Genomic DNA, 13942 nt, shown 5'->3' on the forward strand with positions numbered 1-13942 from the left:
AAAACCCTCTCAAACTCATAATGCAGCCTAAAAATGCAAACTAAAATGAAGTCTAATAATGAAAGCTACATGAAAATGCAAAGATGTACTTGCAATAGAGCAACTGTAACATAGGATTTTGTGTTCATCATTCATTAGAGAATGTAAAAGAACTTATTTTCATCATTGGTCCATTACTAACAAACATCACAAAATCACACAATCATCATTAGTCACAAGCGCAACTACGAAGATATGAATATGATTTATATTGGATTGGAATGTGGCAAGATTCTAACATAAGCATCAAAGACATAAAGGTCAAGATGACTTTGATGTTAGCTTACCTAATTTAATGTATCAAAACCATGATTGCATCAAGGAATAGATACCAAGATGACCATAAGAATAATTGTGCAAATGCAGTCAAGGATGATGGCTCAAATCTCCAAGTGTTTCAAGGGGACAAGAAGAGGCACTCTAGAGTTTCAAGACCACACCCACAAGCGTAAAGAAAATGACATATGAAGTGAAATGGATTAAGCTTAGAGAACAAAGAGATATGTTGATAGACATAAGTACAAGGGTCTCAAGTAGTGCTTGTTTCTAGGTTTTTACCACTTGGTAAGAATCATTTTTAAAAAAAATTAGGACTTTTTATATTTAAAAAAAAATTCTATTTTTGAGATATTTGATTTTTTTGGTGATACATCAGAGCTCCTATTGCTAGGGTTTCACTAAAATGATCATTTTTTAGGACATTTTATGCTTTTAGGATTTTTTTTAGCATCATATATGAATTTTTGTTTTTTTTTGGATTTTTAGAATGACTTAGAAATTACTTGCTCTCAAGCAAGATCACGTCATTTTTTTCCAATGTTAAGGAAGGTGTAAGGTATGGTGTAGTATCAAGGTAGATAAGATGGATAAGCAAGCAATAATGCACAAAGCAAGTGAAAGGTGATCCTCAAGAATTGACTCCTCAAAAGTACCCAAGCTAGGGACAGATAGCCATATGAAGCATGTGTTGGACAAGCCAAGAAACCCAACAAAGGAGATAGCATGCAAGATATGTAGTGGAAATTAATAAGAAAGATGGCATGAAAGTGTGTAGTCTAAAAAAAGTAGGCATGTCAAGAGGTCTAAGAACCATATTTTTCATTGTGTGATCAAGACCAAGGGGTCAAATGGATAGGATAATGATAGGATAGAGAAATAAGAATGAAGCTACATATGAAGGCTATGCGTGAACAAGAAAGTATAATAGGCAAGCTGATGAATAAGATAACCAATACACAAGGATAGCTCAACATTGTCAAGGTCAAAGAGGAAGGAAGGGAATGGATGGATTATGGAAGAACTATGCATGATGCTTGTTTACCAGGTTTTCATCATGGTACTTATCCAAGGCACCACAAGAAGTGGTTTTCACCATAAGAAAAATTTATTTCTCTTTAATTTTGGTACCAAGGCACCTGTTTACCAGGTTTTCACCGAGGCATATTTTCGTATTTTTCTTTTTCTTTTTTCTTTTTTTCTTTTTTTCTTTTTTTCTTTTTTGAATTTTTAGAAAGAGCTCAAATTATTCAATTTAGATAGTGCTTCTATAGGAAGGGTAAGTCATGATAAGCCAAGACCATAGATAAGTATACTCAAAGATGCTAGTAGGGTGATGGAAAGGAGATGGTGGATAATGTATATGGAGGATAAGGTTTTATGCTTTGGAAAGATAGAAGGAATATGGATAGCAAATAAGTATAGGCTTGAAAATATTGCATAAGGGTAGGTAAGAAAGTAGGAAAGATCAACATCGACACACAACTTGAAGGGTTGTGAAATGATGGAGTAATCATAAAGGAAATAGCTTGAGATTTAGATGTATGAGAAAGTAAGAGAATTTTGGAAGGAGATGGAGTGGAAGCCTTTGGAAGCTTGAATGCTAACTTTGAAGTATTTTCAATATTCAAGTCTTTTAAAAGAGACTTGGGAATCCATATAGCTTTAGATTTTTCCTTTCCTTTGGATGCTTTAGAACACATTTCTTCAGTGATAGATTTAAGAACCCATATTTTCTTTGATTTATCTCTTTGGGTAGTAGACCTTTGTGGTATCTTCAATAATTGTTCTTTCTTTTCATTCACATGTCGATTAGGTGGGACATAGTGATATTCATTTTTCAATGGATTCTTATGTTTTTTCTTAAATTGATCATCCAAATTGCTTCCAAAAGACTTGGGATATGGGGATGAATAAGTATTATATGACTGGTTCATATGGATAGATGAATAAGAATTCATCAAGGATGAATGACTTTGTTGATCTCAAGGTATGATAGGAGAGCTAGGAGATGAGATAGGAGTGAAAGTAGGAGATGGAGGAACATAAGGTCCCAATATAGATGGAAGGTTTGAAGGCTTTAGCTTTGATGGATAAGGACCAAGGATAGATTTAGGAGATGCGGAAGGATAGTGAATAGGGATATTAGCATCTTTAGAATGAGCAATGTGACCAGGCCATCAATAGACTCATGAGTATCTTTTATATGAGCAACACCTTTGATAGGAGTATTTGAAGCCTGAGCATAGTTTTGAAGTGAATATGTAGAAGTAGAACAAGAAGGGATTCTTTGATCTTGATAAGTTTCTTTGGATAAAATAGGCATAGAAATTTGTTCACAATTTTTAGTAAGCTCAAGGGAAATAGTGGAAGTAGTGTCTTCATCATACTTAGGAGGTGGATAAGACATAGGATATGGAGGAGTGACATCTTGAAGGAGATGAAGGGGTTCTTGATCTTGATCTTTCTTGACATTTTTATTTTTATCCTTTTGAGAGTCCTCTTGACATGGATCCACTTCTAAGGAAAAGGGAGTATACGAGGTTTGCATGATATAATTTTGAAGGGTTAATGAAGGACTAGTTGAAGTGGGCATAGTAGACATACCAACACATGAAGGTTGAGGATCTTTAGTCTTAGAAGAATGAAAAGGGTTTTCAGCCAACTATAGATTAGCTTGATTTTCTTTAAGAGGTAGGCCTTGAGGATAACTATAGGGAACTGCATGAAAAGAATTAGGACCTTTGTTTGAGGGAATAATGTTGGATAGATTTGAAGTTTTGGGAGATGCATAAGTATTGGAAGAAATACAGGTATCAAGGAAACCATCACTAGACATAGGTTCATCAACATGATCTTGCTCAAGAGAAGCATCTTCATTACATAAGTCTTTAGGAATTTCAACATCAATTATTCTATCATCAATAAGATCTTGAATTATACATTTAAATGCAATACAATCTTTAGTTTAATGACCTTTGCATGTATGGTAGCCGCAATAATGATCATCTCTCCACCAATAAGGTTTTACCTTAGGTTCATAAGGTGTAGAAAATTTGTATGGTAAAAAGGAGTAAAATTTCACTCAAAAGTATATCTAGGACCATTTTTGTCATTCTCATCTTGGTAAAAGATAGGCCCATCATGAAATATTGGCATATTCTCAAAGAAGTTATTACTCACTTTCTCTCTCAAGAGGTCTTTGGATCTAGAAGATGAAGACAATTGATGTCTTGGAGTAGAAGATGTAGACCTTGAAAAAGATGACTCACATTTATGTAATGATGTAATGATGTCTTAATGTATATTTATTTTTTAATATTTGATAAGGTGACTGATAATTTTAATACCAAAATTATATATTTGATATAACTTAATTTGGTGGTTTGAATGCAAGAGATAGATTGCATGTTCTTGATGTCAATTCTCCACCATATATAGAAATTGTGTTACAGAAGTTGAGAAGTCAATGTGATTCTTACAAGAAATAAATTGAGATGATCATGGAAAAATTTCTTACTAGTGAGGAATCAGTGTGATTTCACTTATTTGTTAGATCTTTCATGTTTCATTTTCAAATATTTATGATGGTATATGATATTTTCAAGATGTTCTCAATTCAAAACAGCTTATATGTTAGATATATCAAGTGTTCTTTTGGGATCTTTTTGATGGTATACGATGTGTTCAACTTTGTCACAATTCAAATTAACTCATGTGTTGGATCTAAGAAATTTTTTTTACTTATAGTCCAAAAATATTATATTTCTTAGTAATGATTATGGTGATTTGATATTAGTTGGGTTTATTCTTTTAGGTAGGGCTTCTCTATTAGGAGAGGAGACAATAGAAGTGAGAAGCTACAATGTCTTAATGTAGACTTCTTTAGTAGAGGAATTTTAGTACTACAAGACATCCTTTAGAAATGCATTTCCAAGAGGTTCAACAACATTTGTGAGAGCCTAGGTATGTCATTTAAAAAAATAATAATAATAATTTAATATTTACAAGAAATCTGAAATTGAGTCATGACAATGGTTTTTAAAACATATTGTGATAAATTTTGTAAATGTCATGTATTGTTTTATATTTCAGATTTGTTATATGTTTGTAATAACAATATATGATGAATCTTTAGATGAAAAATAGAAAAGACAAACTTTAAACATAAACAAGAAGGTCACATATCAAACTGATAGCACCTTCTTTCTAAACAACTAAAGGCTAATGGACCCATATCAAAGTGCCTCTAGTTCTTTATAACTCTTCCATTAGCTTCTAGTTGTTCAGATATAAGTCGCTCTTCAAAGTGCACTATCTAGAAAGAAATTTGAATCACTAAAGACTCTATGAAAAAAAGTAGTTGTATCTACAAGAAAAGGACCCTACATAACAGAAAAATAATCTAGCAATTTTTCTCACAAACATACATTTCAAAACAAAAGGTTTAAATTTGAAAAATTCCTAAGTTAATTATGTCTAGAATTAGATCTAGGCACATTGCATTATTACATGAATAATTTTCTAGACAAGTGCTTTGACTATGCCTCGTCCTATAGGTTGATGTGATCTATCTATAGGTTATTGGGCCAAAATACGTAGCATTGTTAGGAAGGGGTCGGGTAACAACTACTTGTGTGGATGGTGGTTTTGGCAGCTCAGTTGATTGACAGGTTGTATATGGTTTTTATCAAGTTTATCAACCCTTGTTTTATACTGTGTCTTCTCTATGCTTACTTAGGTTATTGAAATATCTAGTTTCTTTGCTAGTAGTAACCCAAGGCTGAATGTTTTTATAATCTCAATGTAGTATATGCAGTGGGTATGACTTGTATGTCAAACTTTTTTTTAAATTATAATTTATTATTTATAGGAAATCTGAAATTGAGTCATGACAATGGTTTTCAAAAAAAATAGTTACAAAGTTTGCAAATGTAATGTATTGTTTTCTATTTCTGATTCGCTATATGTTTGTAATAATAATATATATTGAATATTTATATGCATAATAGAGAAGACAAACATTAAACATGAAAATTTTGGTGTGCTTCATGGACTTCATCCTCTTAAATCTAGATTTTTTATGAAAGTAGTTATGGTTTGTAATTTGTCTTTTATGTGTATACACAACCATTACCTATATAAGCTAGTGTATCTCTGGATTTTGTTCATGATTCACTTTCATTACTACTATATTATGAAGTTTTTTGTATTATGCACTATTCATTCTTTATCAGGAAATGTCTTACTAATATGACCCTTGTACCTCCATTCAATGCAAGTACTAGTATATTTTAGTGTAAAAGGAATGTGCAAATTTCTCTCTTGGATTAAAGGTAAACTTTGACAAAATTCTTAGACAATTGAAAAGAAAATGTCAATGTTACACAAAATGTATATATACTAGTGACATTTTCTTTTAAACTTTGTATTCATTTTAAAAATATGTTGTAAAATAGCTCATTTTGTATAAAACTAAGTTAAATTTTCTATTCTTACACACTCATAATGACTTTAATCTTAAAACTTATTCAATGGAATGAACAATAAACAACTTGAGGTTTGTTTTTAAATTCAAAATCTAGTTAAGATTCATCTCTTTTATTTTCTTCCTTTGCAATATTTGATGCTATACGCTTATTTGAAGGTATGCAATTGCATTCATTTTGCACTCACACTAAATATAAACAAAAGACCTATTCTACACCTAGTTACACCTCCAATTGAGCTAAGGTAAGCAAAACATGAGGATAAATAGAGCACAAACTCACCAAAATAAAAATTTTATATTTTTGTTGTGATAAGTGATATTCTTGATATCAAGGAAATGTGGTGTCTTATTTTAGTATCATAAATTTTCCTTCCATCTTATTCTCACTCCTAGAAATTGATTGAGGAAGGGTCAATCTATATATTTTTGATATAAATGAGAGATGGGTAAGATTTGATCTTGTATGTTACAAGATAAAAATGGCATATTTCTAATGATAAACTTCTAACTTGAACAATGATAAAGTTTACTTGTTAATCAATATTGTATCAAAATTTCAAATTAATTATGTATTAAATTCTACTTGATAAACAAGTTGATACACGAAAAATTATATTGCAAACCAAAATTAGTATATCATAATTGCATACCAAATTTTATTTTGTTATAAAAATAAACTACTACCATCAAAATTTTGACTCTCATTAGACACTTTTTACGTTGTCCTCATCGAACTTTGAACGAGAACCTCTTTATTGACATAACATCCTCATCAAAGAAAGTGTTTTTTGATGCCAAAATGGTTGAAATTTTGACACTTAGTGGATGATTTTGATGAGGACCTCGTCGATGTCATATAGCATCCATGTCAAACTATGATGTAAGTCATCGTAAAAAATTAGATCTTTGACACCACATTTTGCAACCATTTAACCTCTTTTTCGATGCAAAGTTGTATCAAAATTTAGATGCACAAGTTTCTCATCAATCAATTGACCAAAACTTTCCAGCAAAGTCATTTGTAGAAACATCGACCAATATGTGTGGAAAAATTGACCAATGAGTGTCAAAAAATGAATACAATTTAAGTAGTGTGGGGTAGTGGGCTATCTTGCAGAAGCATTAGGTTTAGATTTTGTGAATCTTATGTTTCACACAGTTAGTTTATGTTTGAGGCATACTAGTGAACCTTGTCTCATGTGTGCATATGGATTCTAGAGTGATCATATTAGAGTTATAACCCTTTTGGTGGCTAGTCCTAATGTGTTATTGATTTTTTGGTAGACTTTGGAGATTGTTTCCATGAGCTTCGATAAATGGGAATTGGCTTATGCAATCTTAGATCTAGATGGTTGCATGGTGTTTGGACCGATGGATAAGACTACTTAATTTTATTTTACCTTATAATTTAGTTATTCAGTGTAAACTTGGGGCTTGTCCTAAGTGTTATGTAATTTTCTAGGTCGACTTGTGTCCTGAGTGTTTATTTAATGTAACTTGCTAGGTTAACCTATAGCTTGGTTTAGTATAAGTAGAGGGTCATGTGATGTCTAGAGTCATTCATTCATGATTGAGTTGAGAAAGATTTCTTGAGAGGAGCAAAGTTTAGTGGAGCTAGTAGTAGAGTGTGAGTTGAGGAAATAAGAAGATTGCTTCATGACTTGCGAGCTCAAGTTTAGATCTATCTTGGAGTTTCTAATAGATTGTTGTGTTGTTGTAGATTGGGCTAGCTAGGAGTTATTTGGATTTTATGAGATCTTGCGGAACCATTTCTTGTAATTACTTATGTATTTGGTCGTAACCTAGAAGGCCTTATAGTTGGGCATGTTAGATTTAAATCACATGATTCTATTATGAGAATTGGTGCTGCTTTGGACCTAAATCTCCATGTTGTTGTTATATTTCTACTATGTGGTTATTGTTGGGGGCTAGGTTGTCTCCTTGGAGTTACACTTGCCTTGCACTACATCGAGTATGGTTTAGGGTATTTTGTCAGTTTCTCGTAGGACTCTTCCTTTAAAACTTATTTGTCTCTCTCTTGTATTCAACCTTATTGCCTAGTCAATGGGTTATGGGGTTAGTTGTTTTCATAGTTAGTCTTAGATTTTATGTAACATGCATCATTTTTTTATCAAACATTATTTATCATTGTGTAAGGTGACTTTGTTGAGGCATTGATTTAAGATCCTATTAAAACTTATTTACCTTTTAATAAAAAAATATAAATTACACAATTTAGTGTTTAAATCAACTGCATACAATTTCAATTCATAAAACATAATTCATAATTATTTAAAATAAAATAAATAAATAAATAATTCGATGAGTAAGAGGTCGAAGTCAAGATTAATTATTATTATTTGTTAAGTTCAAGTAGAGTCAAAACCAAAACCTATCAAATAAGAGACTCACAATTTACCATTGTATAGTAGACTTCTTCCTAAATTAAAAAATATTTTGATGAAAAATTAAATCATAAAATATTTTTAAAGTGTTAAATTAAATTTAAAATAACTTACATACTAAATAATAATTTAAAATAATAAAATAAAAATAAAAATATAATTATCATTATTAATATTCATAATCCTCTTAATCCTAAATGGTTTAACCTTAACATCATAATTTGAGAAATATTTGGATCACTTTGCCCTAATCCTTAATAAATATCAATTCAAATTCAATGATACATGTCTTTCTTGTGTTATTACTTTCACTATGCATTAAAATTTTAGGATATATTTCATAATAATGGGATAATTTAATTGATAATTTTATAGTATATCATATTAAATATATTATAATATAATGTTTTTTTATTTTTTAGACAAACTTATATTCTAAATTTTGATTTGTTTAGAAAATTTATCAGAAATTATAGTAGATACTTTGATAAGATTCATCTATTAGTATGATTCTAGATGAATTATCTACACAAGTCAAAACTTGGAATACTTTATATAAACAAAACTAAATTTTATGTATACATTGATTAACAAACAAGATAAATAGAACTATCAAGAATCTATTTGATTTTGTATGACATACTCCTTCAAACGATCTAATATAAAGTGGTGCACTTAAAAATATAAGAATTATACACAACAAATATAATCATGAATACCTTTAGAACTAATACCACGCCATAATTTGGACACTTATACAAATCACAAATCAATAGCATAATTCTACAAGAACTATAAATAATCATCTTTCAACAGATAGATTGTAAATAAATATTATACATAAAAAAAATCTTACATAATAGTCAGCTTTATTTTAAACCACAAATATACTTCGATCATATCTAACATATAATCATACCAAGCCTTAACACTTCTGTTTTCTTCCATCATAGCTTCTTGTACCAATTCGACAAGAATTCTACAAGAACTATGGATGACCAATGGGTTATAATAGGTATTACATATATTATACATTTAATTGATCTTAAAAATAACAATCAACATCCTTATACTTGAGCACAAACATACTTGAATATATCTAAGGGACAGTCATATTGATGAACACATATTAATGTCAACCCCACACACGCTCCTCCTTCAGTTCCTCCTGGATCCCAGCTACTTGCTTTTTCTTGTACCAACTTGACCAGAAGAGATAGTTGAAGAAGTTGAGCAAGCTAAGAACAGCAAGCAACCAGTAGAACAAATTAAGATGGGTGCGGTTCAGATTGTTACCCCTCAGCCAACCCTGGCTCTTTGTGATGTTTTTAGTAGCAGCATTCACAATATTAACCAAAACACTGCTTAGAAAGAAACCAATGGACAAAGATGTGTAAGAAAAAGCAGTTGACATGGACCTCATTCTCACCGGAGCTTCACTGTAGAAAAACTCCATCAATCCCACCACGGTGAAAAGATCTGCAACACCAAACACGAAGTCTTGAAATCCCAACCAAAACACACTAATTGGAAGAGGCTTCGTGTACAATGGTATTGCATCCAACATTCCATGATCTTTTGCCACATTTTTCCTCTTCACCTCCACAAGCCCTCCGATTGCCATTGATATTGTAGACAATACTAATCCCACTCCAATTCTTTGCAAGTGTGTGATTCCTGATTCATGTCCAGTGAATCTTCTTGCAAGGGGAACGAAGAACTTTTCATAGATTGGAGTGAGAATGACTAGGAATGCAAGAGGAATGATTGCTAAAGAAGCTGCTGGGATTTGGAAGTGTTTTCCCATGCTTCTATCCATTGTAAGACCTTGTGACACTGAGAATGTCTGCAGTTGTGCTAAGTTTGTGCTTATCAGGATTGTGCATCCAAATATGGGTAACATTCTTATCATAATCTTTGTTTCCTCTACTTGGGTTACACTGCATAAGCGCCACCCGTTTGGCTCCATGTTTTTCTCTGGTTGGAATGATGATTCTGTTGATATTGCTGCCTTGTCTAGGAACCTGTTCGAGTTTTCAAACAAACAATTGCAATTAGTGGATTTTGTTCTGTTTTGGTGTGTAGATGTAATGGGGCTTTCATAGAGAATGTAATGAATGATATATAAAGATTACATATGTACCTGAACTGATTTGTATGGAGGAGTTTCTCGGCGTTCACACTGACTTCCTTACCATGTAGCTCGTATAGATCAGTGGGATTCTCTGGTGTGGGGAGATTTCTGTTGCGGAATGCAGCTACAAACACCTAACATAATGCACAAGCAAGTTTCATGCATGCTAGATATATGTCTTACGGTACAATCACAATTTATTGTTCAAAATATAATTCAAAGTTCAATGTTTTTGATTAAAATTTAGGCATTTTTAAAGTTATTGTTTCAAATGTAAATGTAATTTGTATCAAGTTTTTTAACAAGAGTTTTGATTCTATAATGGGGCGTGGTCGGATGGTTAGTATTTGATATTTTGAGTGGTTCATCTAAAATCGCAATCTCTTTTTATAGGGTCTATCTATTAGTGTGATCGAGTTGGATCTGATAACTGAAACTTTAAAGTGGTCTGTAATCTCAGATGGATCACTTCAACTAGTCAAAGCTTAGAGAATGTTGACAAATATATATAAGATAGGTAAGAAAACGAACGGCTTAAACATCACACACTATGGCTTGATTCCTAGTGCAAAAGTGTTAAATAGTCAAAGTTTGACTTACTTTTCCAGGCTTAATTTCTTCCTTAGTGTGTGATGTTTAAGGCTGGCCGTAAACAATTATACTAAAATAGAATCACCACTTGAACAACAATAAAATGCAACATAAGATCTCCCGTCTCACTACTCTGTCAAGTTCCCTAGATTTTCTTGGTATATTTCTAAGATGAACTTGAAAACCATACAACACTTGATAAGCTACGATCCTTGGCTTTGTTTAAAAGGGCATTGAATATATAGTAAAGGGTATTGATTGCATAGTAGAGCATGGTTGGATAGGTTATATCACAGTACAAAACAACACACTTAAGTTTTGATTTGGTTAGATAAGTTATCTAAAATCATGCTTTTGTCTCTAGCAGGATCCACCTATTAGTGTGATTCCAGCCAAGTTGTCTAAGCAAGGCAAAGTTTAGAATATATTGTGCTTCCAAATTAAGCCAACTAAACAAGTCAAAGCTTACAACATATTTCTGATTAAGGCAAGCAAGGTATTGAAAGATAAAACATTAAGAAAACAATAATGAGACGACGAAAAGTCGGAAGTGTGTTGTTCAAACCAGAATATAGTGTATAATATGATTTTCAATTCTGACAAATAAAAATGAGATGGATGATTTTTTTTAATGATTTACACATACAAAAATTAGATCTCTTCCTGAATGAAAATGCTATCTGACCCATAAAATGCACCAATATAAATAATGATATGTAATGATAACTTATACATTAATACATCCTAAAAGTTGGAGAACAATTTTCTACTAGAACAAACATAAAATACTCTCCATTATTTCAGTACTCCATCAAATTCACCATTTTTTAAAGAACATTTTCTGAGATGAACTTGCAGAACCAAACACGAATCTACAAGGAAAAAAATCCAAATGTTACCTGTAGAATGCGAATAAGAGGGCCCCCTTCAGGAATTCTGATGCGGAAAGTATTCCTTCCAACAACAATGCTAATGATGGCGAGGGAAACAGCTGCTACACAGAAGCCAAAACCAGCATCCCAACCAGAGTTGTTCATGACCCACACCACAACTGTGACTCCAATGGATGATCCCACGGTGAGACTCAAGAAAAGCATGTTGAAGTAAGTTGGTATGCTTTTCCTCTCTTTTGGGTCCTTCTCATCGAACTGGTCTGCTCCAAATGCTGGCAGAGCACCCTTCATACCACCATTTCCAATGGCTATCAGATACAGCCCTATGAATAACATTGCACTTCTCGCTCCACTCACTTTCTCACATACAGATGTTGGATCCATTGGATTGCATGGGGGAGGCCTTAAAGACCCAAAGTGGGCTTGTATCAATAATATTATGTATCCCTGCAAATCAATGTTTAGATAAGAATTTTTAGTTATAAATCTAAAGATCAGATCGTTGATCAAAGTAAATAAATCCTATGACAACTTGATAATGGGTAGACAAAGTAACAGTTTTTATTTTATGAAGTTATAATAATAATTTGGAATATTTTCATTGCAATTTAAATTATAATATTATTATCAATATTTAAGTGTGTAGTTTTTGAGTTAAATTCATTGATTCATATTTTATGAGTAATTATCTATAGGAATCTATCTTCAATGATAGTTAATGGTAGAATTAGCACACATTGCATCTAGGTGAAGCTTAGAGAGGTGAAGCATTGAGCCTTCTTGGAAGGTCACCTATTGTGATAGTAGTTCAATTTAAGCACACTTGACTATGGGGTTTCCTTAAAGGTCAAACCCACTTATCTTGCTAACAAATTTGTAAAACCTTCCACAAGTGTTTTGCCTTATAAACCATTCATTATAGAATTTTTGCTCTACAATTTTTTTACTTTTGCTCTAAAATTCTTTTTCATTTTTTTAATATTCATTACAATATTATGAAGATTACACATTCTAATTGGAAATTATATCAAAGGTTTTGATGGAATTACTTTTGCAAACATTTGATGAAATAAATAGGAGCCATTAGCTTTTATTTACAAAACTAGGAGGAAGCAGTCTACTAAATAGTCTAATTAAAGAATATTTAAATCAATCATATGAATAATCAAAATACATATACCAATTCAACTCTTTGTTCACAAAAATGCTTAGAAATATTTTTCTAACTATTTTTTGAGTACAGCTAAAATCATGTGAAATTAAAAATAAAAATAATTATCATTTGATTTGTCATAAGTAAGATCAACCTAAAAGTAACCTTAACTTGTATTTAGGTGAGAATATAAGTTTGGCTCAAACTCATTGACCCATATTTCATGAGTAGTGGTTCTCCCAACCCATCTCTCATGAGAATGAATGGAACAATTACCATTCATTCGATCTAGGTGATGCTCATAGAGGCTTCTCGGAAGGTCACCCATCTCGAACGCCCTTCATATTTAATATTCTTTTATAGTTTACTATTATCTTACTCTTATCTTTAAAAATCTACTTCAACCCCTTGTTCATCCTTAAATCCACCCCCAACAAAAAAAACAAGAAAAAAAGAAGAATAGGCATATGTAAATTCTTTTTCTGTTTGGGTGCACCAAATTGGAATTGTGAACAGGAATACATATTCCAATTTTGGCCAAAAAATGAGCATTTACAATTCCATCTAAATAGGTGGAATTGGAATGCATATTCCTATTCCAGTTTTATCTAATTTAGAAAACATAATTTTTCGGGTTCCTGTGAATTCCCTATCAAATTCCAACTGAACGAAACAAGAATAGAAATACGTATTCTTATTTTCTATTCTAGAATAACAATTCCAGAATACATATTCCTTATTCCCATATTCTTATTCCCGCAACCAAACGAAATAGTAAATTCCTGAACTAAATAGAAAACACAGTTTCTTTGCTAGTAAGGAAAGGATGCACAAGGCACTTACAGCAAGTTCTATGAAAGCAGAAGCGAACGTTGTCCTCAATCTGTCAACATATGAGTCAGAAATGAGTCCTCCCAGCAAAGACAAGAGCAGTGCCGTCCCCACAAAATTGGTGAGTGT

The 13942-nt window shown here is 31.9% G+C and overlaps 1 protein-coding gene across 1 annotated transcript in view; it reads right to left on the reverse strand.

The window, feature by feature from the left end:
• Positions 1 to 9229: 9229 nt before the first annotated feature.
• LOC149553170 (protein NRT1/ PTR FAMILY 4.5-like) overlaps positions 9230 to 13942 on the reverse strand; it is a 5734-nt gene continuing 1021 nt past the window's right edge. The window contains exons 3-6 of the mRNA XM_089788670.1: positions 13826 to 13942; positions 11836 to 12276; positions 10355 to 10479; positions 9230 to 10235 (exon numbers count right to left, since the gene is read on the reverse strand). The exon at positions 13826 to 13942 is cut by the window's right edge and continues 101 nt beyond it. Of these exons, the coding sequence (XP_089644796.1) occupies positions 9347 to 10235; positions 10355 to 10479; positions 11836 to 12276; positions 13826 to 13942 (1572 nt within the window). The 3' untranslated portion in view covers positions 9230 to 9346. The remainder of the gene's footprint in view (positions 10236 to 10354; positions 10480 to 11835; positions 12277 to 13825) is intronic.

This window comes from Cupressus sempervirens, chromosome 6 (assembly GCF_028749045.1).
Source record: "Cupressus sempervirens isolate cs-2001-9-10 chromosome 6, ASM2874904v1, whole genome shotgun sequence".
Classification (NCBI taxonomy): domain Eukaryota; kingdom Viridiplantae; phylum Streptophyta; class Pinopsida; order Cupressales; family Cupressaceae; genus Cupressus; species Cupressus sempervirens.